This window comes from Desmodus rotundus, chromosome 3 (assembly GCF_022682495.2).
Source record: "Desmodus rotundus isolate HL8 chromosome 3, HLdesRot8A.1, whole genome shotgun sequence".
Taxonomy (NCBI): Eukaryota; Metazoa; Chordata; class Mammalia; order Chiroptera; family Phyllostomidae; genus Desmodus; species Desmodus rotundus.
In genome coordinates, this window is record NC_071389.1 from 107376359 (window position 1) to 107402711 (window position 26353).

The following is a 26353-nucleotide window of genomic DNA, read 5'->3' on the forward strand; positions in this document are numbered from 1 at the left end:
TCACCTTGTAGGTTTTGGTCTGCAAGGCTAGCTAGATTCCAAGTCTGTTTATTTTCTTTGGGCATTTCTGCTCACATTTCAAACAAGTTGCTAACAAGTGAGCAGTGGTGCCTCCGATTTTCAAATGTCTGGGTTCTCCCGCGAGGAAGAGTCACTAAGTGCAAGAACACAGCATGGCTTTAATAAATTGCACATACAAAACAAGAAGCCTTTGGTATGGAGACTATCAGTACAGGAAACATTCTTTAAAAATCCTAAACATGAATATTAAAGAACCATATGTTGACCTCCTATAGGCAATGGTTTATAATATCTTAAGATTTAATTTCTAAATGGCTCTACCTTGTCCTAAGTAGTCTAGGATAAGTTTAGGATTTAAACTTATTTTATTACTTAAAGCAGGACTTAATTAAGTGAAATGTATGGATACAATATGGTAATAAATAAAATTCAGTGACTTCATCACCCATCTTCACCTCTGTTCAGTCCCTGGTCCAATGTAGGTGTTTGAGTTGACGTTGCCTTGTTAACTCATCTTAAACCTCTTGGCTCTATGTCCACCACTCCCACAAGCCTCTTTCCTGTATTAACTCTGGGTTCATACTAACAAAAAGGCTGTCCTTCACCAATGTAAATAGAGCTTTTTTCAAAAAAAATAAAAATGACTCCCCTACCTCTTTTACCCTCTGTTTCCCTCCCGCAGGCCTGAATGAAGGAGAAAAAGTGGCATGTTGTTCAACAACAGAAGTACCACGGCTATCTTCTTTCTAACCAGAAGATTTTACGTGTGGCCACCTTTCTTAGGTAGGCCCTTTGCCACAGAGTTCATGTTGGGCATCAGATATGCTGGCACACCTCTCCACTCGTGTGTGTACACGCACATATGTATTTGCTCACACACAGGCACACATATGAGCACACACCTGTCACCACCCCACCAGGGCAAAACAATCCACAGGCTGACTGAGCCAACAAGACCCAATCTCTTGAAAATTTAAATCATGAAGAACTTGACAAGTGAGTCATTTTAATGGGGAAGCCGTTGCTGAGTAGATAGAGTGGGCTGAGTGTGTGGTGCGAAGTACCTACCTGCCTTTTCCTTTATACAATCCTGTGAGGTATGCACTGGTTTTCTCCCTGCTTCACAAACAAGGAAACTGAAGCACAGAGCAGTTAGACCACATGCTGGTCCGATCAGAAGTGAGATCCAAAGCGACTGCATTTCCTGGTGGGCAAGAGAGGCCACCCTTTCTGAAACCAACAGTTCAACTTCTCTTGGATCCCTCAGGGATCTAAATCCCTACTACCCCAATTCTCTGTCATTTTTTTAAACTGACCAACTTGTTTGGGTCTCTGTTGTTTCTAAGAACCATGCAGAGCTATTTTGGGGAATCTGAGGCCTACTCTGTGTCTGAGGAAGTAAGTATCCTTTTACCGTTTCCTAACTTTATTGATAAAAATGTGAAGGCAACTTAGGAAAGGAGATTAGGAAATAATGGAGGATCAGTAGAGAAAATTCTCAAGATTAATGAAATGACTAACTGTTGCTAACACAATGGAGTTGGTATGAAAAAGATTATGAATCAGGATTACTTCAAAGTTACAGTAAGTGTAGTCCAGAAATAGAAAAACTATCTATGGAGTAGTTGTTTTCTTTTAATTGCCAAATTACTCACTTCTTTTAAGTTAATGTTTTCCTCTTTTCATTTCTGTGATTTATCACATATGCCCTCTAGTTTTTCTATTTTAACACATAGTGACATTTTGTAACTTCATTTCATGGTAGTAATATTTAGTTGTTCCTCTTTAGCAAACACTGGGAAATATTAAACAAAATTAGGCTTCACATTTCTGTGAATGCTAAAAATAGTGAAGAGGGAAGCTTACAATGTGTACACATTAGTCAATCAAGAAGCTGAAGTTTCACTCTTCTTTAGTAGGTTTAAAATTTTTTTAAATAGACTTTATATTTTAGATCAGTTTTATGTTCACAGCAAAATTGAGCAGAAATTAAAGGGTTCTCATTCACCCGCTGACACCCTCCCCCAACATATGCACACACACAGCCCTCTTACTATCAACGTCCCCTATGACACTGGCACATTTGTTACTCAGTGAACCTACACTGACACATCTTAATCACCTGAAGTCCATAGTTTACCTTGGGGTTTACTATTGGTGTTGTACATTCTGTGGTTTGGGCACATAGAGAATGGCATGTATCTACCACTATAGTGTCATACAGAGTATTTTCACAGCCCTAAAAAACCCTCTGTGCTCTGCTATTCATTTCTCCCTCTTCTCTACCATCCTAATAACTACCAACCTTTTCACTGTCTCCCTAGTTTTACTTTTCCAGAATGTCATATAGTTGGAACCACACAGTGTAGTATAGCCTGTTCAGATTGACTTCTTTCACTTAGTAAAGGTTGACTTTTTAAAAAAATTTTATTGTTCAATTACATTTGTCCCCATTTTTCCCCCATTGCTGCTCTTCCCTGCCCTGCCCACTCCCATCTCCCACATTCAGTCCTCCCCATATCCCCATTGTCTTCGTCCATGGATCTTTTATACATGTTCTTTGTCTTGAGTTTTTAAATCAGCAAAGGAGTCTCTTCATATCAAACTCCTGTCCTTGTACTTTGCCTCTAAAACTTGATCTGATTACCTTCTTCTGCCCTCTGATGGCTGGACACACACACCCACTTCCCTCTGAGTGTCTCTGGAACATTAGCTCAGGAACACTGAAATGGCATGACTTTATTTCTTTAATTACTAAAGCACAATGGAACATTCTTAATAAAACACACTCTTGCCATTTAAGAGTGATAAATATCTTACAAAAAATAATCTCATGTAACATGCAAAAGAGCCTGTGTTGGAAAGCACTACCTGTTCTCTAGATTCATGTAGTTAGAAAATATTTTAAGACAATTATACCCAAAAACACTACCTTGAAATTTATATTTTCTTAGATCTTGGCCTCAAAGATTCAAAGTAGTTCTCCACCATGATAATGGCCATTATCCCAGATTATCTTAAGAATTCATAATTCAGGAGTAAAGCTGCCAAGGAGCCCAGAGTCCCTTTCTCCAGGGAGCTGAATCCTTTAAACGGGGGTTCTCAAATAGGTAGAGGTCATGGAGCTCAAGATCATTATAGAGTTCTTTGGGGAGGACCATGAATTACATGTTACAATTAAAACAATAAGGTCAACAATGCAGATGGTGGTCATAATAATAGTTAACATTTATTGAGTACTTACCATGTGTCACCCACTTTGCTGATTGCCACATACAATCCTCACAAGGAGGTATATATTATACTGTGATTATCCCCATTTTACAGAGTAGCAAACTGAAGCTCAGAGAGGTCAAGTTAATTTGCACCAAGTAAAGGCAGATCCAGTTTTGTAAGGTCAACTGAATAGGCACTAACTTAATTATGTGGCCCTGGTTGAATACACCATTTAATATTTGGGAACTTCATTTTCTTCATTTATAAGGGATGAGTCAGTGGGGCTTTTCTAAACTGAAATCTTATGGTTATTATAATTGCTGCTCTTTCTAGACACTGAAATCATAGGTTCCTACTTTTTCCTCATCCATCAACACTCAAAAATTTTTGTAAACTATATTTATTGGGGTAACATTGATTACTAGCAAGAAGCTGAGAACCCCTGGTACACTGACCCTATCCAGCTTATACTACCCAGGCTACTAGCAGAACCTCTTTCTTCTTTGCTTCATTTTACATTGTTTTGGGGATGCGGGTGACTGCTCAAAAGCAGTGATCTTGACCTGAATGAGAACTGAGCTGACTTGCATGCAAATCCTTCCTTCCTTCTACAGACTTACGAAATCATCCCCCACTGATTCAGTGAATGAAGCAATGGGTCTTTAGGAAAAAGTTCTCTTCTTCTCCACCAATAGGCTTAATATTAAGAGATCCGAAGGCCTGAGGGACTACCCAGCAGAGTCCAAGCTATACACCCAAGAGGCCATTTGGATTCAGATTCACTATGGGCAACGCATTTCACCTCTCTGCCTGTTTCCTTACAGTAAGATCAGGTGGTTGGACTGTTTTCCATGAGGTTCATCTGTAACTCATATTTTATGATTTTATGTTTTATGTTCACCAGTCTTCTGGAATCTTTCTTTTTCCAACCATTGGAACTTTTCTTCTTCATAAGTTGTAGGAAAAAATGGCCAATTGTCTTGCAATATCCTCTTCCTGTTCTTAAAATTGCCTAGGATGCTTGCCAACAAATCTTGGATTTTTTTTCTTAACTAACATAGTTTTTAAAGTCCTTTTAAAATAATATCATTAGATAATAAAGGATGGGTTTCCATCCTTTTACCTGTTTTATATTCTTCACATAATGATCACCACCTACAATTTTTAAATAAATATGATGGAGAGAAAAAAAAACTTTCAAAGCTTGTGTACTTCCCCCTCTCCACAGAGATAGTATTTTTCTTGATTCTCCCTTTAAAGAATTTTCCTATTTTCTTTCTTCTTTTTTCTTCTTGATCTTGTCTCTACCCATCTGTGTTACATCTTAACACAGCAGTATTTATCAAATGAAGCGGAATTTTCAAACCATAAGTTGCTTCTTTGTGCAGTTGCTTTAATACCTATTCATACTTCTTCATCAACCCACTGTGGATTTGCTGAAAACTTGTGGAAAGGACACATGTCCTCACGACCATCATCCAGAGCCAAAGCTGTGGTCACCAGGTATAATCACTGTCCCCCTTTTCTCTCTAGATGTATTTTTTTCTAGGCTCGGATCCTAAAATTTACTTTGGGCTGATAGTTTTGCCTTTTCAATTTCAGACTAGAAAAGGAAAGCATGGTTTAGCAAGAAAACATTTTAAACATATACTCAAGACCATATATATATGTATATATAAATACCCATGATCCAGCTTCACCATTATAGCATACGACATATCTTGTTTCAACTTTACTCATTCTGTACACTTTTGAAGCAAATCTCAGGCATTTTGTCACTTTCCTGTGCTTCCTTCAGGATGGGAAGAAAGAGAATTTTACTTAAATAATCAACTATTGTTTGGCTGGGTTTTAAATTTCAGCAAGAAAAACCACAGTAATGTTTGACTTGGTGCTTCAGAAATAAAATTTGTTTGTTGTATCTTGACATTATCTGGTTTTCTTTAATGTGGATTAACAGTTGTGCTCCAAAATTCAGAAGTGGTGGTGCCGACTTTTTTATACAAGTGTTCTGATGAAAATTTTATTATAAAATTACAGAAACAAAATGATTTAGCAGTTTAAAAATGAGGAGAAAGCATCTTATAATATGTTGCCTTTCAAATCATAAGTGGAAGCAATGCTCTCAGTTTAGCTAGAACTTGATTTTACGGACTATTTTTTCAACAGAATAAACCTAAGGCCACCAATACTCAGTTCTTCCATCTGTAGTAAAGTTAGGTGAGCTTGAGGACCTAATTTTCTTACAAATGCCAGATTTGCCAGATTTTGCATCTGATGGTGACTTAGAAAGCTCCAGGCCCACACATCTATATTCTGACTCAGACTGGCCTGCAGTTGGAGACAGACAGTGGCTGGCCTTCTCCAACTTCTGCTGCTGCTGATACACATGAAAAGTACATCTGGGAGGAGCCTGGAAGAGGTGCAGGAAGGAAAGGGATGGTCTTCCACTGAAACTGCCAGGAGACCTGCCCTGGGGCTGTGTCTGCAGTCAGGGGAAATTCTGAAGAAGGAAGGCTGAAGAAGGAGAACTCAGATGGGCACCCCTACTCACTCAGATGTGGAAATTAAATTCATGACTTTTAATAAGCTTCCTAGTAATAGCCAAGTCATTATACAGACCTCAGACACTATACACAGATAGATATAGATATAGAAATAGATAGATAGATCATATATATGTCATATATATATATATGTGTGTGTGTGTGTATATATATATATATATATATATATATATATATATATATATATATATGATTTCTGTTCAGCATTAGGAGACAGCAATCTGATGCTGAATTTCCACTTCCTTAAAATGTTTGGACCGGAGTCAGACTATCACTTGACACCCCACATTGTCCCTAACAGGAAAATAAAGTGGGTTGCTTTCCATTGCCCATTCACCTCAACCTGGCTGAAACCTGGTGCTCTGCTCTCCTCCCCTCCCAGAGCCTCCTTACATCCCCCATCCTGGCAGTGCTCAGCAGCTTAGAATGCTCCTTGGAAACTGGGTTTCTCTTGGGCTTCTCCCTCTCCCTCACTGGACCTCAAAGTGAATTTCTCTCCCCATCCCTTCTCTGAACTACTAACCAGAGCTCCTTCCCATCACTGTTCCAGTCCTATCCTCTCTCCTCCTAATAGTTTGTTTCTTCATAGATTTAGTTAATGATTTATTATTTTCCTTTCAGTCTCACTCCTCTTTAATCCCCCATATTCTACTCTAGTCACCTTAAACCATCCCTTCCTAGTACTAGCAGGATTAAGCACACTAACTGTATCTGCCAAGTCATCAAGGGCCCTCAACCTTGCCTATTTGAATTTAACCCTCCTGTTCCCTGTCACCTGCCTCCTCTACTGGCCCCAACTCACACATTTCCCTGCCCCCATTGGTTTTACTATTTTTGCCTTCTTTTCAGAATGCCCTCTCCTCTGCTGATACTAATCTGTTGCTACCCTCAGAATCATGTCTAAGTTTAGTAATTAATAATTTCAGTACTCTGTATTACTGAATCTTGTTGTTGCTTTTAATTGCAGTAGAATTGTTTCCCAAAGTTTTATGTAAACCTGGCCATCTCAAATAAACTAGAAGGCCTTCTAGGACAATAATCATGTCTTTCATGCTACTATTTTCAACAAGACCGGCACATGATTGTGTAAGGGGTATGTGCATAAAAATATTAAATGAAAGAAAGAATAGATTTTCTGGATTGTGCACCATGACAAGAACCGTTTCCTTCTGATTGTTCAGCCAGGTCGCTATTTGACAAAGCAGGTGCAAGTTTCAAGAGAAGCAGGAATATCGATGAGTGTGTGTGTGTGTGTGTGCCTGTGTGTACGGATGAAAGGGGCTTGGAGGGAGGAGGGGACTGTGTACAGTATGTGTAAGTATGTGTGCCCCACTAAAAAGCATTCCAGCGTCAAATTAAATTTATTTTGAAATTATTTGTAAGGATAAAATTGAAATGTCCAGCAGTAGGATAATATTTTGCAGCTATTAAATATAATAATTATGAAAGCTAGGTAGAAACATGGAAAAATAAGAGCATTCTGTGTGAAAAAGACTAGCATGAAACACACCAAAGTGATGATGGTAATTATATCAAAATGATTCAATTATTACATCCTCCAGCCATCTCCAAATCTTCTCATCTGTCTAAATGTTTTCTAATTAAAAGAGTATATTACAAATCATACAATATTTTTAAATAAGATAATAAGTCAATAGCTAATAGTTATATGCTAAGATAAAATTAACCTTTGGCAAAACTGTTTATAATGATTAAGTGATCCATATACATATGTCCTTAGCCAACACCTTTTCCTTTAGTATTAGTCCCCTCTCTGTTTTGCCTTTCTCCTGCCCCAATCTTCTCTAATGATTTGATTCTGGGCTTTTTAAAAACTTTCCTAGGATAACTTGAATAAAACTTATCTATCTTATTACCTCTTGCTTAGACCATTAAGTATTCCTAAATAATGTCTATCTTAAATAATGACAAGTTAACAGGAAGCTTCTGTCGATGAACTTACATCTAGAGATAATGACACAAATACTTCGGTTTATTCAACCTGTTCAAGTCCATTCATTCATTCGTTCAGCTCTGTCCTCGTTAAGGATTTTGGTGATGATCCAGAAGGCACGCTTATCCTGTTTGTCGATGATTTGAAGCAGAAGATACAGGAAATGCATTGAATAGCAGAATTGGAGAGCAGAAAGGTTTCAACATGCCAGCAAGATGGACTAAGTCAAATAATAAGTTAGATAAGAGTGTGTATAAGGGTCTGCAGTTTGAATTGTCCAAGCTAGGGCTGTGCAAGCTTAGCAAGGTCATAGTCATTGTGCAAAAGCCTCAGGGGTGTTACCCAGAGTAAGTTCTCCTAAGAGTGCAGGGACTGAATTAGCCAACAGGAAAGTCCCCTTTGAGCTTAGGTTGCCGTAACAGAAGTATTATAACTACGTCATAGCCCCTGGGGAGTATCAGGAGATACAGGGATAACTGTCAGTGCTGAGCTGGGACACACAGACTCAAAAAGAAGCTGAAACCCTGCATAAATCAAAATGAGATAAGTAGCAGCAGCACTCATCTATGTGAGGAGCAGGTAATCAGAAACAGAATGGGGCTTAGGGAGCCGAAAGGAGAGGGCCTCTAAGGAACTCTATCAGTAGAACTAGCAACCTACGGTTTGTGAGTATGTTCTTCTTAGACCAAGGAGCCTGAACTGTCAAGTGGATATGTACTGGGAGGTGCTTTTTTCATAACAAAGCAGGGTTTTACAAGGTCATTTGGTTCTTGTGGCCAACCATACATATTTATGCTATGTAGTGTGTAGCTACAGAATGCACCGTATCTTTCGGACCATAAGACGCACCTAGGTTGTAAAGGAGAAAAATAGGAAAAAAATTTTTGAAGCAAAAAAATGTGGTAAAATATTTAATAACATCCTTTAAAGCAGAAATCCTGTAGCGAGCCAGGTAAGCTACATTTGGACTATAAGACACACCCCCATTTTCCTCCCAAATTTGGGGGGAAAGTGCATCTTATAGTCTGAAAAACACGGGTTTTTTTCTGTGGTCTGGACCTACCTAGCCCACGTGGGGATGAGATTCCTGACTGAGCCCCAGCAGCAGCTGCAAGCTGAGCCTGGCTCTACCCTTGGTGGCCAGCAGGGAGATGAGAGCCTGGGTTTCTTCCTGTCTCCCACCCTGATGCTTTCACACTGTTTTTCAGTCTTGGGCTTTAAAGCTGTTGGTGTGTCTCTGAATAGGAACCAGAAAGAATCCTCAAGAGAATATTTATACCTGATAACAAGAGAGAGTGTCTGGTTTTGCAGGAGATGAAATGTTCCTTTGTATTTGAGCAGGAAGTAAGCAGATATTCCACTTCAATAGCTTTTTATACTGACCAGGCATGTTGAAATTGATCTTTTCCATCACTATTATCTATAAAACCTCTTTCTTAGTGATTTAGTTGGGGAGTACTGTAGCCCATTCTTATTCAAATATTATCTCTCTGTGGGGGAAGAGCTGAGAGCCATACCTTTATTTCTCATCATTTTAGCTTAGATAGTCATTTATCTCAATGCTACAATTCATCTAAGCTAAAATGAAATCATGAACAAAGCCTTGTGACAACTTGTAGCATCTTGAATTCTTTGCAAGGAAGCTAACGTGACTAACAAAAGAAGAAAGAATAAAGAAATTTCTGGCTATCACTAAAAGCCTGCAACTTTTCCAAAGAATAGTCGGGGAATTTGTGGAGGACCACTCAATGCAGAATGATTTGGGTGTAAAGAAAGTGAGATTCAACCATGACTCTTAGCATTAAATAAGTAAGCAATATATTAGCATTGCTGCCCAGCCGACATCTTCGATTAGGAAGGCTTTTTCCGCTGTTCTGGCTTTACAAAGAAAGTCCGCGGAGATTCATTTCTGACAGCAGCTATTTGGAGTATTTTCTCCCTGTGTGTTTAAAAAAGTCAAATTGCATTAGAAAAGTTGTATTAAACTTTGGTAGGTCGTACTATGGACCACTTTCCCCCAGAGTCAGCTAAGTGTCCTTCCTGATTCCTCGGGACAGACCACCTCTTCTCTGTGCCTGTGGTAAACCCAAGCCAACCCAGCCCTATGATCTTCGCACTGTGTGGTCCCAGCCCCTTCGCGCATTCTAAACCCCTTAGAAGACAGAGATGAAACCTTCCCATCCCAGTGTTTTTGGCTCTAACACAATGCCTGGTCCCTGTGAAGTGGCCGAAGGGCAGTGCTGACGGCCTGCCTTTGGGAGAAAGTAGAAAGTGACAAATAGCTCTAAAATTCGTCTCTCCGGGTGTGTTCCAGACTGTGACCTGGGCTGAGGGAACAGTTGCAAGAAGGATCCGCTGTCAGCTTCCAGCCCAGTGATCTGTGATTACCAACTGTACACTGAATGAGCCTGTGGTTTTGGGAGGAAGCAGGCTTGGGGGAGTGTGGTGAGGAGCATCGGGAAAGGATGGTGAAGCCAGCGGACAAGCAATGGCTGTGCGCTGCCTTGCTTGCTTTTGAACCAAGAGGGACCGTGGCCCAGCAGCCCCGGCTCCAGGTGCTCCGACAAGCGTTTCCTGCGTGGGTCGGCTGGTGGCAGAGACTTGTGCCTGCTCCGCCGCCCAGAGGCGTGGCAAGTTCGGGTTGCCCAACTTTCTCAGGCGGGGTGGTAGTCCGGTCCTACGGGAGGTGTCGCTGGCCCGGTTCAGGAGCGATCACAGTTCCTTGTATCAGGGCCATCTGGCAGGTTCCAAAAGAACTATGTTCCAAAGCGGCGGTATTTACAGGGACAAGGCCGGACTGCTCCGTGCAGCCTAGGACGCTTTCAGCCTTTGAGGCAATGGAGACGAACTTGAGGAACGACGTGGAACTGGCGCCGTAGCAAATGCCTAGTCCTCAAGTTAATCTCACCGCGTTTCGTTGGAAGAGCCGCAGAGTCACTCACTCCTCTTGAGTAGCTAGCTGCCATCAGAAGGATTTTTTTTTTTTTCCGAGCATTTGGGAAATAAAGTTCAAGTGCCCGGCCCCTGCAAGTTGCAGGAGCAGTTTCACGCCTCAGCTTTGAGAAAGGTATCTTGATGCTATTTCTTGTTTTGCTTCTAGGAAGCGGCTTAGGACACGACTTGGGCGGGTGCATCTGCGGCCGAAAAAGACACGGACGCACTGCGCTCTCCAGGCACCGGAGCGGGTCCCCTGTCTGCCCGAAGGTGCCAGGCAAGCGTCGGGTGCTCTCGAGTTCTCCCAGTCCAGTGTCAGGTGCCGAAGGTTTCCGGCGCCCTCCGACGTCCGGGGACAGCAGAGGGGGTGGTTCGGGGTGGGGGTGCCGCTGGACAAGGAGGGAAGAGCAAGGCAGGGGAGGGAGCCGGACTGCACCTCACTCTTTGGTGCCAAGGACACCGCGGCCAGCTTCCCGTGGACCGGACTTTCCGCCCCGGGGGCGGGTGGTGGAGCTCCATTCCTGTGACCTTACCAGCTTCTGGCGGCCCCCAGGGCTGAGCAAGCCGGACGGAAGGAGCCTGCCAAGATTTCCAGAGCTCTGAAGACACTAGGGCACGCGGTCTAGGGGGTCGGGAACGAGGACCCAGAACGTGCCCCGGCCGTGCTCCTGGGCCAAGCCGTCAGCGCCTCCCCACGCTCGCGCGCTCGGCCCTGTTCCCCAAGGCCTGGCGGCCCCCGCCCCTCTCCGCAGCGGTAGGGAATCAGGTCCCGGAGGAAGAGGGTAGGTGGGGAGGCGGATGAGGGGTGGGGGACCCCTTGACGTCACTGGAAGGAGGTGCCGGGGTAGGAAGTGGGCTGGGGAAAGGTTATAAATGGCCCCCGCCCTCGGCTCCTCTTCTTCGAGGTCCGCTAGAGGCTTGGAGAGCGCCGGGCAGACACTTCTCGCGACTCTTCCCCGGCGGCAGCGGCGGCGGCGGCGGCCAAGAGCTCGCTCTGGGACTGAAGCGCAGCGGCCAAGGACGCTGGGCTGCGAGGATTACCCGTCAAGGGGCTGCCTGCCTGTCTGGAGCCGCGGAGAGGGGCGCTCGAGACGCGGGGCCGGAGCGCGGGGTCGGCGGCGGAGTGGGTGAGGACAGGCTGCGGCGGCTGGGTCGGTCGTCCGCCCGGAGCGCGGGCACCAGGCAAGCAGGCCGCGTCGCGCTCACCATGGTCAACTGCTGGGACACCGGAGTCCTGCTGTGCGCGCTGCTCGGCGGTCTGCTTCTCACAGGTGAGGCGCGGCCGGTGCCGCGATAGGCAGGCAGGGGCCATACCTTGGGGGACAAGAGGCACGCGGGGGAGGCGAGCCTCCGTGGGAACCTGGGACCCGCGTCTCACTGTGCACGCCTGGGGTCGTGGCACCTTTCTCCTCCGCGGGGCGGTCAAGTCTCGCTTCGGAGAGCAACTGGGGGGGCCCGAGGGCATCGCCACCCTGGATGGCACTGGAGTTGCAACTTGGCGGCTGGAGTCGCTCACCCTCTCTGCCTCGTTCCGGGCTCTGGGAGCGCCGCGCACCCAGACCTCCCAGGCGGCGGGTACGCAGGACCCTCTAGAGCTCCGCGCCGCGGCTCGCAGAACGCCCGCGAGGCCGCCGGGTGGCTGGGCTGAAGCCCGACGGTGGCGATGTTGGGCACTGGCCACGACGTCGCTCCTCGAGAGGGAAGGAGGAGAACCCTTTTGGAGGTGGTCGTGTGCTTGCCGGGAGCAGACAGATCCCCGGAGATGGCAAGAGGTGGTATCCTTTAAACCACTTGGGGTCCCCGAGCCCGACTGCCCACAGAACGTTGTACGAGCATCCACTCCTCCCGCCGGTCGCTGACCACGGGGCCGGAGCGCGCTGCGCACAGCCGCCGGGACTGGTGGGACCCCTTCCAGCAGTCCAGCCCAAGTCCGCGCAGGTCGGCTACTTGAGTGAACCTGACCGACGAGGGCAGTCCAGAACCCGAATACCGTTAAGTTTCGGAATTGCAAGCCTCGCCTTTAAATTCCGAGAGAAGAAAGGGCGGACAGTTTGGACCAAAAGATGCGGTTTGAGCAACCGGTAGAGATCCCACTCTTTGCCGGGTGTTAGGGAAACTGGCGGTCGAACCGTCTGGGCCGGAGGTCAAGCCTCTGTCAGGGTGGAGGCCGCCCCAGCCAGGTGTCAGAGCCCGAGGGGATTTAGGGGCTTGGATCGAGAGCTGCCCAGTGGGGCCGAGGGCCAAGCCCTCGGTTCAGTCCCTCCAGGCCAAGGACAGTAACATCAAGTAAGTGACAGCAATTATTCAAGTAAAGTCAGTAGAGTTGAGCTTACTTTTTAAAAATGCTTGTTGAACCCCAAAGGCTGTAACAGTTAAATATTCTTTCTCAGTGGGAAGACTAATTAGACCATCAGTTTTTAAATAACAAGCAATAGTTCCAATTAGATTGGTGAAACCATTGACCCGAGAGGCAGGGCGCAGTAATAATGTCTGAGAACCGCTCTGTAAGTTGGAAAAAGTTGCCAAATAATTGTATGAATTTGAAATATTGCTGTTCTAACTCAAAAACACATTTTTTAGTTTTGAAAAGTCATTTGTTTTGAAGCAATTGCTTGGAGCATCTAAATAACTTGCTGAATCCATCTGTCTATCATGTAAAGGTAAACGTAGGTAAATTATTGTGGGTCCAAAAATTGGAGGGAAGAGTGTATGTTGTATTGGATTTTCTGCTTCACACAGATATATCTTTATCTTTGTTTCAAAACTGTGGTTGACAGTGAAGTATAGTTCTCTTCCTGATCAGGGGCCACTTACATCGGTGAAGGTTTTCAGAAACCTGTGAGATCCTCTCGTGATTTCTCTTAGGTTTTATTTTGCTTAAATGAGGCAAGAATGTTGGAACTCTATTGGGATTTAAAAGTTTACATGTGTAAATTTACATTTGAAAAGGGGTGAGAACCCCTTTACCTGCTGGTGTAAGGAACGTTCTATCAGCCTTTGGGGTTTGTACTTGTGAAGCCTGCCTTCCCAGCCCACAGGCTTCTCTGGTTACCGGACATCTCACAGCAGAACAGTCCCTACATGCTTTCTAAACCAAATCAGGACTTTCAAACGGAACTGAAGGGCTGCAGCTCCGGGGAGAGGGTCCCGAAAGGGACCAGGTTTTTGACAGGTGTATTTGTCAGGAGTCCACTTGCACCCATCATGGGCCTGGTCTGCACCCTTCAGGTACTCTGGATCCTTTGTGTACTTACCAGTGATCATCAGTTTTGTGAGCAGTGTGCACGTGAGCCTTGAGGGATAAAATAACCGGACGTTCGGCAGTACAAACAGATAATGCATTTTCCCCCAAAGAGTGTATTTACCTTCCTCCAAATATCCTGGGAAATAAAAAGATGCCAATAATTCAGATGTTTTCAAGTCCTCAGTATTGCAAAGTCTGTTTCTTAAAAGGGATACCCGTCCTTTAACTCCACTCAAAGTCTCATTTTCTTACTTTTAAGTCACCACACCCTTGATTAAAAGCCACAGACCCTTTTTTTCTAGCCCCATATTTCTTGAGTTTTCGAGCAGCTAACATTTACAATTTGCTGTAACTAACTGGAAACTCTTCCTTTGTGAATTTTGTGAGGGAAGTCTACATTAATAACAAAGTTAAATCAAACTGTACATGAAAATAATATACATTTCCAAATTGAATGTAATAAATCTCATAATAAAGCTAATTCGACATAACAATTTTTGTTGTTTTCCCCAAGGTTTATGCAGCCACTCCTTTTTTGTTGTGTTTTCTGAATTGCATATTGAAAACATTAATTATTTATAGCACCTTTGGCAATTCACTTAGTTTTCCAACTGATAGATCATGTTGCAGGTGTACTGTAGGTAGTCACCTATTCTAGTTCTTGAATATTTTTACCTTATTTGTTTATTAGTATTTGAAGTTTTTCTTTCTCTGTTGAAAATTCTATAAAAGGCTATCCAGTTTCTTTTCTAGTGAAATCTAGGTGGCTTTTTTGTTTTCATATGTAAAATTTGGAAGTTAGAATAGATGATTATTTCTAAGACCCTTTCCCAACTCCAAAATTCAATGAATGATTGCAAGAAATAGGCTGAACACAATGTGTCTTTTTCTCCTTCCTTTACCTACATTTGCATGTAGGATGGATAGTAAACCCTGTGATGCCAGAGCTGAGGCTAGAAGGATGAACATGGTTTCCCTGTTATCAGTAATCACACTGTATTTTCTTTTTTCCTAGAGAATTCACCTGACCAACCAATTAACTTGGTCTTTAGTGGATTGCAAGAGCTAATCTGTTAGAGTATGTCCAAACCAGTAGCAGTCATTATCTTGGGCTTTCTGGTTTTTTCTAGCAGGATGTGTAACTCTACAAAGTAGACTTTACTTTATAACTCTAGTTACATTATCTGTGCTAAGGATGCCAGTCATTTTAAACCCACATGCATTTATTTTTATTATTATTATTATTATTATTAATGCTCACTTTATTCTAAAAGAAGTTTAGAATTCAATGAGGATACTAAGCCTCTGTTTTATATGACTTTTTAGAACAAACCAAATAATCACTTTGTTGTCCTTACCAAAAACTGCTGAGACATTTTCAATCTACTTTGAATATATAGACTATAGTAGTTGAAAATGGTATGTTGTAAAAAAAAAATGGTTTCCTATTGACCAAAAAAGTGACATATCTTTGAGGAAGGTTATCCAGCCTATTGCAAAATTATCACTGGTATTTACTCTGCCTCGGGAAGTTCTGCAAAGCAAGAACAAATAACAGAGCAGTAGCTGCTGTGGTGGTGCTGCTTTAAGGTGAGATGTGAATGTGAGTGGGCATAAGAATGGAGAGAAAGTGAGGGAAGATCTCTTGGCACTTGGGTATGAAATGCAAAGCTTGCAGGAGTTAGGTTCTTGGTTCAGTTGTGTCAGGAGTTCTTTGGATATCAAATATATACCATAATTTTTCAGAATATGTACTTTGTCATTGCGGATAGGGGAGAGAGGATATTTGAAATAACACCCAGGGCGATAGATAGATAGATAGATAGATAAAGTAAAATATATTATTAGGAGTGGTTCAAAGCATTAGAAGCATCTGTTGCATGGGTTTAACCAATTTATTAAAATGAAAGAATCCATTCTGTTCCACTGGCCTTAGCGTACTGGTGAGCTGGTTTGAGAAGACAAGATCTCCTGCCACACGTTTTTCAGGATTATTGGTGGTTCCACACACACTTGGGTGGTTGGAAAGTGCATGCTGCTGATTAAATTACTGGATTTTATGCCAGATTGAGGGAAGGGAAGGAAATGGGAGGAATGGGGTAATTGAGGGAGGACTTGAAAGGAAAGTCTCTGGCTTAGCATCTGGGACTACAGGAGGGTTTCATTAAGGAAATGGTTCCATTGAGTCTGCTGGAGATAGTGGACTAGATTTCCTGCATTGCTGCTGGGGCGGATGTGGGGGGATGTCAAGAATTCCTGGGGATTTCCCACCAATGTCTTGGTGAAGCCATTTCTGATTATTGCTCCTCTCCTTGATGTTTTTGAGAGAGCTGATCTTGCTTCATAAACGTATACATTGGGAGAGTGGGATAGATGGAACCTCATAGATGGAATCTACTCCCTTCAGAGAGAAGAAAATCCACCAGGAGCAGTTGAGTGATTTTTTTCAACAGCTGGCTAATGGCAGATGCAGGAACAGAACCCACTGTTCATACTACAGATAACATTTCTTCTTCATTTTTGTTTTCCCTCTACCCCAGGCAGAGAAGAGGTATTCAAATATTTGTTGAATGAAATTATTACCATGCTAAACAAGGTCAACAGCTGGCTAATGGCAGATTCAGGAACAGAACCCAATGTTCATACTGCAGATAATATTTCTTCTTCATTTTTATATTTCATCTGCCCCAGGCAGAGCAGAAGTATTCAAATATTTGTTGAATGAAATTATTACAGTGCTAAAATTTCTTTTAAAATCCTAGCATTGTTTTTTTAATATGAAATATTCATCACTATTTTAAAAATCCCATAGGGGTTTGAATTAAGAATATCCAAATTATGGCTAACCAGTAGTACACTGAGAGATGTGGTCCAAAGATTAATTTTCCTTGTGGGCAGTGATATACAAACTCTACCCCAGTCAAAGGAATTACTCACCCTTTTTTCAGATGATCCTTGTACATTCACTGCTCCATGTTCATGCTGTTTTGTCTACTAGACCCTTTTTCTCCCTGTGCCTCTCCTCCTCCCTCTGCCTTCAAATTCCAGCTCAGAAAAAACTCCATCTCCAAGAGCACCTCATTATAGCTCCAGACAGAATAAATCGTTTCTCCTGCTCCTATATGTACCTTCCTATGTATAGTCCCTCCCTGCACCCCTCTTCCAGTTCCTACCTGGCATTGTCAGCATTCTACTTATGTGACTGTGCCCTCACCCTCTGAGGAGGAGAGACCCTGTCTTTACTGTCCTTGGGTTCTTGGCACCTAGTGTGATGCCTGGCATGGAGGTTCTCAGGAAGTGTTGGAATGAATGATGTAACCATACTATCTCTTCAAAGAAGAAATCTCTCAGGGCCAGATATGAATTTATTTCAATATATGAATGTGCTTCTGCCTATCCATTTGGCCTCAGTTACAGTGGATTCTTTAGAGGGACTGTTCTTAATAAATAATGCTTATCCTCAATAGTGAGTGAGTGACTAAGAAATAGGAAATCAGCTATGAACTCCAACTCCCTAAGATACTTGTCTCCTGTAATCCCTTCTTTTTTGTCATACTTCACTGGGACTTATGAGCCCCCAAAGCTGGGTTTCAGTCTGTGCAGAAGTTGTGTCTTAGCCTGTATTGGTGAGATACCAAAACTTAGCTTTACTCTGGAGTGTCTTACCCAATTTTTAGAGACAAGAGTGCTCTTAGATTTTAGGCTTTGTCTTACTCATCCTCTCATGGACTCAACCTTGAGTCCTTGGGCTTTGATGCAAAACTTGAAGAACAGAGACCTGTCTGCACTTAGCATCAATGCTCTGCTTTAATAGCAGCCTTTGATTTCAAGTCACTACACCAGGCTAGTCTGCCTGATTTCCTTTTTCTTTAGGATAAGTTCTTCTCAACCATTCATGCAAACAAGCTCCCGGCAGGATCATCCTACTAGGTAGGTGTGAAATGTGGATCTGAAAAACCTGAATCCTATGGTTGGGGCTCAGGTTGGTGCCACCCTTCCCCCACTCCCCCACCAGCCCCACACTTTCACGTGTCTACAGCATACTCTAAAACATGCTTCTCAAAGTGCGATCTGTGGTCCAGCATCCACTGAGAATTTAATGAATCAGAGCTTATATTTTAATAAAGTTCCCAGATGTTTTGTTTGCTCATTAAAAATTGAGAAGCACTTGGCCAAGACATGGGAACAACCTTAGTGCTTTTTGATACGTGATTGGATAAGGGAGACGAGGTCCATATACACAATGGAATACTGCTCAGCTTTAAGAAAAGATGAAATACTGACAACAACATGGGTAGATCTTGAGAATATCATGCTTAGCGAAATGAGTCAATGGAAAATGTCAAGAACCATATGATTTCCCTCATGTTGGGATATGAAACAGAAAGCAACAGATGAACAAACAAGGAAAACAAAGAAAAACTCACACAGACAACAGTACCGTGGTTATCAGAGGGGAAAAAAGGTAGGGAAGCAGAAAAAAGTAAAAGGGATCAAATATATGGTGACAGAAACAGACTTGACTTTTGTTGGTGAATACACAATGCAATATAGAGATTATGTATTATAAAATTATACACTTGAAACCTATGTCATTTTATTAACCAATGTCACCACAAAAAATTTAATAACTTTTTTAAAATTGAGAAGCACTAAGGGATTTTTAGGTCTGATGTCAAGGTCTAAATCCTCTTCACCAGCATCCTTTGATGAACTTTGTCCTGTGTGACCAAGGGACTAGACCTGGGTCAACCAGAAGCCTCTTCTGGCTCCCACCTTGTTCTTGTGCCCTGCCTTCTGCTAGGGCACCTGTGTCCTACTTCTGGACTCTTTTTACAAAAGCTTAGATTTAGCTTGTACCTGTAATCAAAACAAATTGGAGTGGTCTTGAAGATACCGTGGTTAACCAAATCCTGGATGCAAGATTAAGGCTTTAGAAAATACAGACTTGGTGTAAAATAGTAAAAATGGAATTAAATAGGTTTTAGCCACAAATAAAAGTTCTATAAGACATTTGCTTTTAAAACAACATTACTTGGTGGTAAAAACTACCCAGTGTCTCCTCCAGAATCTTTGTTGTCACGGGGCATCACTGTCTCATGGTGTCCTGCTGTAGTTGATAACAAACTTTTTGTGCTTCTTATTGGCTTGAAATTTAATGTGTTTTTCACTTGCATTACTCCTTGTCTCATTATTACAAATCTTGGAAAATGCCTTTGTCTTTTCACAGATTATCACAGTGCTCCCGGGCATTTTTCTCAGCTTAGTCTTCCATTTTTCTATTTAACGGGGGGGGGGGGGGGGGGGGGGGGGGGGGATGGATTTCCTTCCAAGCCACCCATCACATGGTTTACACAAGCCAAGCTATAACAATGATCAGATTCTTTTGTTAAAAGAGGCCTGAAGTGAAACTTATATAAATGAAAAGCCTTGGTTTTCATTATATAAAAATATGAAACCACTTAAACTCAAGGCCACCTTTAACAAAACCCTGATTAGTAACTAGTCTGCCCGTTAGGGTCTATAAAACCCTTTGCTTCTCATCTAGGTCCATGGTCTCCAGTCTGGCCCTACATTAGAGTCATCTGGAGAGGGTTTTTTGTTTGTTTGTTTGTTTGTTTGTTTGTTTAAAAAGCTCTTCTTGCCCTGCCGCACTCCTGACCAACTTAATCACAATTGGTCAAGTGGGACCAAAACATCAGTGATTTAAAGCTCCCAGATGATTTCAGTGGATGACTGAGGTTAAGAAACTCCTGTTTTACCAGGCATCCAAATTACTGGGAGAACTTTGCTACACTAGAGTGCTGGGCCCCACCCAGAGTTTCTGATTCAGTGGGTCTGGGGTGGGGCCAAGAATTAGCTTTCTAACAACTTCCCAAGTAATGCTGATGCACCTGCTCCAGAGACCACACTTTGGGATCCCCTGCCCTAGGGCTGCTTGGAGAGGCCTGGCTGCCTGGGAGGGGCCTGCCCTGTGCCAATCTGTAAAATGCACTGAATCATCACTACACCTATAACAAGGTGGAGGAAACTATATTTACAAGAATTCCTGCCAGGAAGTGTGTGTTAATAGTGTACTGAAGGGATGCGAGGGTAGATGTGGTAGAATTGCCTTCTGGGGAAAGCGGGTCTGTATTGCCCAGTGGGGTGTGTGAGTTAGGAGCCAGAAGTGAATTGCTGGTCCAGACATTAGTCCTCCTTCTCTGCTTTTACACCACAGAGCATGCAGCCTTCCTTTTTTATAAATACTGGAAAACATTTATAGGTTTTTTTTTGAAAGGTGCCATATACTGACCTGTCCCAGGCATCCATGTGCCTTGGTCCAGCCCTGCCTCCATCCATAGCACAGTGCTGTCTGAAGCCTCACGGTGCTTTGACTCTCTGACTGAGCCTCCGTATCCATATTTCCTTTGCTGGGATTTGCTCCTGACTTGGGTGGCTGAATTCTACCTGTTGGAGCAGTGTGGTTCTGCTGGCTTTTGTGATATGCCAGAGGTCTGTACCCATTGGTGAGAAAAGTCACTGCCTGCTTGGAGACAAAGCTAGGCTGCCTCTATGCAGAACTATGGTGCTGGGACAGTTTTTGTGAGTCATGGAGCATTCAAGCTGTTTCCCCTTCCCTGAGAGCATCTGGGGTCACTATAGGGCATTGAAGACTTCATATTGTGTGAGTTGCATGTGGACACTTATATTTTCAAATATGGAAAAGGCATATGCGTTACGCACTGCTGAATCACCGTTTCTGCAGGGCTCAGTCATGGCAGCATTTGTATCTGTCACCTATTGCTACCCAACAGGTTGCCCCCAAACTCAGGTGCCTGAAAGAATTTACTCTGTCGAATGAGTCTGTGGTTTAGAAATTTTGGGCTGGGCCCAGCTGAGTGGTTTTTCTTCTGGTCTTGCCCAAGTCATTCATGCAGCTGTAGTCACCTGGCACTTCAACTGGGACCTTGATGCAAGCTGTCACTGGGCATCCCTCTACATGCAGTCTTTTGCCTACATGGAGGCAGGAGCAGTCCAAGAGGGCAATGGTGGAAGCTTCGTGGCCTCTTGAGGCCTGGACTTTGGAACCACTACCGCACCCCTCCTGCCACATTTGATTGGTCCTAACCCAAAGTTAAGGATTGGGGAAATAGGCTCCTCTCTTGATAGGGGGAGCTGTACAATATTGTGGCCATGTTTAATAATCACTGTTTGGTACTTAGCCCTTTCTTTTCCATCCAGATATTAGGATGGAATTTGGCTAAGATATTAATAGTGAATAATACCTTGGCCCTTCTACACAGAACCTGTGAGTGGGACAACTGGTCTAATGGAAAAAGCTTCCCATTCAGAGATTTTTTGATTAGGGTACATGCCAGGTTGGTGCTGCTAGCCTCTTATGAATACCATGACACCAGCAGAGGAGGATCCCCGACCCTCAGATTCTGAGTGCAGACATCTCTTGGGGTTTATGTCATAGGACCTCTGGTTAAGCACCTTCTCCTGGAGAATGTGGTGAGGCTGCATGCTTTGGGGAGAAAGAAGGGAGGTAAGTAACTTCTGCAGATTGTCAGGCACTTTGACTTACATTTGTTACCTTATTCAATACCAAGAGGTAGCACAGTACTCTTCAGTGTGAAGAAACTGAGGCTGAGGTCAATTAATACCTTTCCTCGATCACAGAAGTGGCAAGTAAGGCTGAAATTGTTTCAGTCTCATTGAGTCAGACTCCAAACCTCACTGTTCTCGCCCCACCTTCCAGACTAAATGAAAAGAGGAGAAAGAAACAATCATGGATGAGAGTGCTCTGGTCTTCCCTTCTTTCCAAACCATTCTATCCTTGGAGTTTTGTCATCTCCAAAGAATGTGAGAAGCACTGCTACTCCAGCTTAAAGTGGCCTTGGGAGATTTCACTTCTGCTTGTGGCAGACACCAGTAAAGTCTCCATGAAGACAATATTAACCTCGTAGGTTTTCTTATGGGGGCATTCAAGGACCATCCCCAAAACTCAAGTCAAAAAGGATCTCCAAAGGCAATAAGAACATGATTTGATATGACCTTCCACACTGCTCTTGTATAAGTGACTTGAAACTCAAGCAGAGGGACAGAAGGCTGGGCAGCACTTTGATTCTGGAAAAGGCCTTATCACGCAGGTCCTCTAAAAAGCTGGGCTGCCCACTGGCAGATTGCTTCCAGGAATCCAGTGTCTGCTGCACCTTTAAGATCTCCAAAAGACTTGGAGCTTTTCTCAGTGGAACTGGAGTACAGGGAAGGACCCTGAAGTGCATTTGACCCTAAAGGCAGTTGCTACCTGGATTGGGGCAGGGGCACACTAAACATGACTCCAGGGGAAGGTGGAGGAATGCACGGAACAAACGTGGAGCAAACATCTCCTGGGCATATGCACTTGGTTTGTTTGTTTTTTTTTTTTAATTCTCACCCAAGGACTTGCTCATTGATGTTAGAGAAAGGGGAAGAGAGAGAGAGGGAGAGAAGCATCGATGTGAGAGAATAACATTGCACAAGCCCTGACTGGGGGCTGACCCTGCAACCCAGGCATGTGCCTTGACCTGGAATTGAACCTGTGACCTTTTGGATTATTGGATGACGCTCCAACCTACTGAGCCACACGGCCAGGCCATGAGCATGTGCATTTTTAACTTTTTTCCTAGCACTGAAACATGGAAGCTAGGGAAACTTCATGATTTGCAGATGGCCACACTCTTAATGCAGTGATCAGACTAGGATTCAAATCTAGGTCTTTTTGATTTTAAAATCAGTGCCCTTTTCACCAGTATTTACTCCAGCATACCTTGAATGTTAAAATCTATGAATTAAAGAAATCACTTTGGTTTTCAGTGTTTAGAATAACAAGCTGTTGTGTCTGAGAAAAAGACAACTAACTGTTCCAGCATTTGCCAGGAGGCGTTCCTTTCTGTCTGGAATGGCCACAGCCTCAGCCTCTATCTCTTCCTTTGACTGGCAGCCCTTGTACTATTGTCAGAAATGGAAAGGATTCTTTGGGCCCTGTTATTGCTCCTTGGGTCTCTTGCTCTTCCTCAGATTATTCATTTCAGGTATTCAAACCTGCAAGCAGTGAAGAGAAGAAAGCATTTTATTTATTTCTTAATTTATTACTTGACAAGGGACACTTTTCGATACCAGGATATGGCCACGTTAACCCAATCTGCAAAAAATCATATCCTGCCACCTATTACAGATGGTTTTTTTTCTTCTTTCATTCCAAGGGAACAGTGGAGAGTGATCAAATAGATATATGCTTTAGATGAAAATTATAAAGAATGAGATATATACTGTTTGATTTTAATGTTTGTTTTCTTTTTCTAAGTTGGCATTACAGAAACCAAAAATATATGTAAACAGATGGAAAGGCAGGGATCTATTAGAGGGGATTACAAACAAACAATGTTAAAAGGCTATGTAAACCCTTGTTACAGCATTTCGACTATGATTAATTGTATTGTTTTCATTTTGGAAAATACTGTTTAACTCTCTTTTCCACTTAATGTCTACTGCTGGATCAGATTTTTGTTCTCTGTTGTTATTTGGAAATGTTTATAGCTTTGAAATCTTCTGCATCGGGAATTCTGCTAAAACTAGAGGGGAAAAAAACCATGGGGATTGAGTAATTCCCCTATTTATTATTAATTTATTATTATTTTCTATTATTGCCCTAAAGTGGACTTTGTGTACCTCTAACTTCTTGAGTGCTAAGGGATCTCTCACGCACATTGTTGGTGAACAGATGAAAAGTAGTTCTGCCACGCATCCCTGTTCCCTGTCCTCAAAACTCATAAATGAAAAACACCGTACACAGAGTGTTTGCCACACAAAGTTACTTAGCATTCAGGAAATTACCATGAATGTTAATTTCAAGAATTTCTATTTCACTTTAGCCTTTTTAGACTGGACATTAAACTTCGTGATTCTATATCCAGGTATATCTCTTTTTAGCAGTAGTAAAATTCTAAAATGTAGAAATAGAGTTGGTTTTTATTTTCTTTTTTTTAACAGTTTTCCCAATTTTCCCCCCTTTATCCCCACTCTGCCCTGCACCGCCTAACCCTCCAGCATTCCCCCCCCCTTAGTTCATGTCCATGGGTTGTACATATAAGTTCTTTGAATTCTGTTTCCTATACCATTCTTGACCTCTCCCTGTCTATGCTATGCCTACCAATTATGCTTCTCATTCCCTGTACCTTTTTCCCTCTATTCCTCTGAAAACCCTCCATGTGATGTCCATTTCTGTGATTCTGTTCCTGTTCTACTCATTTGCTTAGTTTTTGTTTTCATTGTTTTTCTTTTTTTTTTAGGTTCATTTGTTGATAGTTGTGAGTTTGTTGTCATTTTACTGTCCATAACTTTTGACCTTCTTCAATTTCTTAGATAAGTCCCTTTAACATTTCATATAATGAGGGCTTGGTGATGATGAACTCCTCTAACTTGACCTTATCTGGGAAGCACTTTATCTGCCCTTCCATTCTAAATAATACGTTTCCTGGATAGAGTATTCCTGGATGTAGGTCCTTGCCTTTCATGACTTTGAATACTTCTTTCCAGCCCCCTTGCCTTCAAGGTTTCTTTTGAGAAATCAGCTGATAGGCTTATGGGAACTCCTCATAGGTAACTTTCTCCTTTTCTCTTGCTGCTTTTGAGATTCTCTCTTTGTCTTTAGTCTTGGGTAACTTAATGATGATGTGCCTTAGTGTGTTCCTCTTTGGGTCCAATTTCTTTGGGACTCTCTGGGCTTCCTGGACTCCCTGAAAGTCTGTTTCCTTTGCCAGTTCAGGAAAGTTTTCCTTCATTATTTGTTCAGATACGTTTTCAATTTCTTGCCGTTGTTCATCTTCTTCTGGCACCCCTGTAATTGAATATTGGAGTGTTTCAGGTTGTCCCAGAGGTTTGTAAGACTTTCTTCACTTTTTTGAATTCTTGTTTCTTCATTCTGTTCCCATTGGATGTTTATTTCTTCCTCTTGTTCCAAATCGTTGCTTTGAGTCCTGGTTTCCTTCCTGTCACTGTTGGTTCCCTGAATATTTTCCTTTATTTCACTTTAGGTATCCTTCATTTGTTTTTTCATTTTTCGACCAAGATCAATCAGTTCTGTGAGCATTTTGATTACCAGAGCTTTAAATTCTCCATCAGATAGGTTGGCTATCTCCTCATCATTTAGCTCTCTTTCAAGAGTTTTGCTCTGTTCTTTCATTTGGGGCATATTTCTTTGTCTTGGCACACCTGTTAAGTTGTAAGGGGGTGGGGCCTTAGGGGAGAGCTGTTTTTTACTTTAAATGCACAGATGGGCATTGGATTGCCTCCCTGGGATAATTCATTCACCATTTTGGAAGAATGTTTAGTACAGACTTGGGGGGGTATGTCTTAAAAGAAATATATTTTCTTACAATGTTTTGGAGTGCTATATTTTCTGGTACGATTTCATGAGGAAAATTGTGGATCATATTAACTCTAATTATCCTGATGCCAATTCATAAGCAGTCATCATTCTAGGTTAGTGTCCAACTTCTAGTGTGACTTCAGGTGGGCATAGAAGATTCTTATTTTAGAACATTTTAACATTCACTTTAAAGGTACTTAAGCAATCATCAATTAACATGTTATTTTTTATTTTAAGATATAAACGTGGTTGTATTTCTTGTCCTGCATTTACCATTGTCTTATTTTGTGACATCAACTGTGAATTTTACTGAAATGAGTCACTTAGGCTAGCAAAGAAGTTGTGACTCCTTATACTCAAAAACAGGTCCTTTAAATACATAGCATACATAGCTTTGAGGTGATCTCTTATTTGTTGACTTAAGTCTTCTACATTTCTTGGAATTCATCTAATCTGTTTCTACATGACTCATGTCCTAAGAGAACTCAGGGTTGAAAGGCCTTCAGGAAGAAGGGCTTGTTCTGATTCACCTTCCAGCTGTGAATCTAGTACAGTGCCTGGTATGTAGTAGTCACTCAATAAACGCTGGTTGAACTGACTGAAACTGTATCCTAACCATTCCACTGGGTCTCAGAGGCCTTGGAAGGAGTCCTGATTCCATATTAGTTCTCCTTCTAAGAATCTATGTGTGAATGTGTATGTGGGTGGAGGGGGTTGGCAGACATATGTCCAAGAGCTGGTGATAATTCCCCCCACATATCTGAAATGTTCTGTTCCTTTCATTTGGACCACCCTCTGGTTCCAGTGACCCCTTTCTTGTCCTTGGCTGCCTCCTAAATTGAATCTAGGCTCAGGATTCAGAGTGAGAAACTAAGCTGCCTAGACACTGGAGAAATGGTTCCCAGAGATATTTCCTCTCGTGAATCCTAGTGCTGGGATATTCATAGCTGGGCAAGGTTTCCAAACAGCACAGAAGAGGGACTGTTTATGGGGAACTTTAATTTCTAGATACACCAACACAG

At 42.6% G+C, this 26353-nt stretch overlaps 1 protein-coding gene across 2 annotated transcripts in view; it reads left to right on the forward strand.

The window, feature by feature from the left end:
- The first annotated feature begins 10472 nt into the window (after positions 1-10472).
- Positions 10473-26353, forward strand: part of FLT1 (fms related receptor tyrosine kinase 1) — a 189046-nt gene continuing 173165 nt past the window's right edge. The window contains exons 1-2 of one of the 2 annotated variants that reach the window (XM_024580771.4): positions 10473-10825; positions 11598-11963. In XM_024580771.4, the coding sequence (XP_024436539.2) occupies positions 11900-11963 (64 nt within the window). In that variant the 5' untranslated portion in view covers positions 10473-10825; positions 11598-11899. Of the gene's footprint in view, positions 10826-11162; positions 11475-11597; positions 11964-26353 lie in introns of those variants that run through there. The other variant, XM_045188069.3, reaches the window with a different exon arrangement.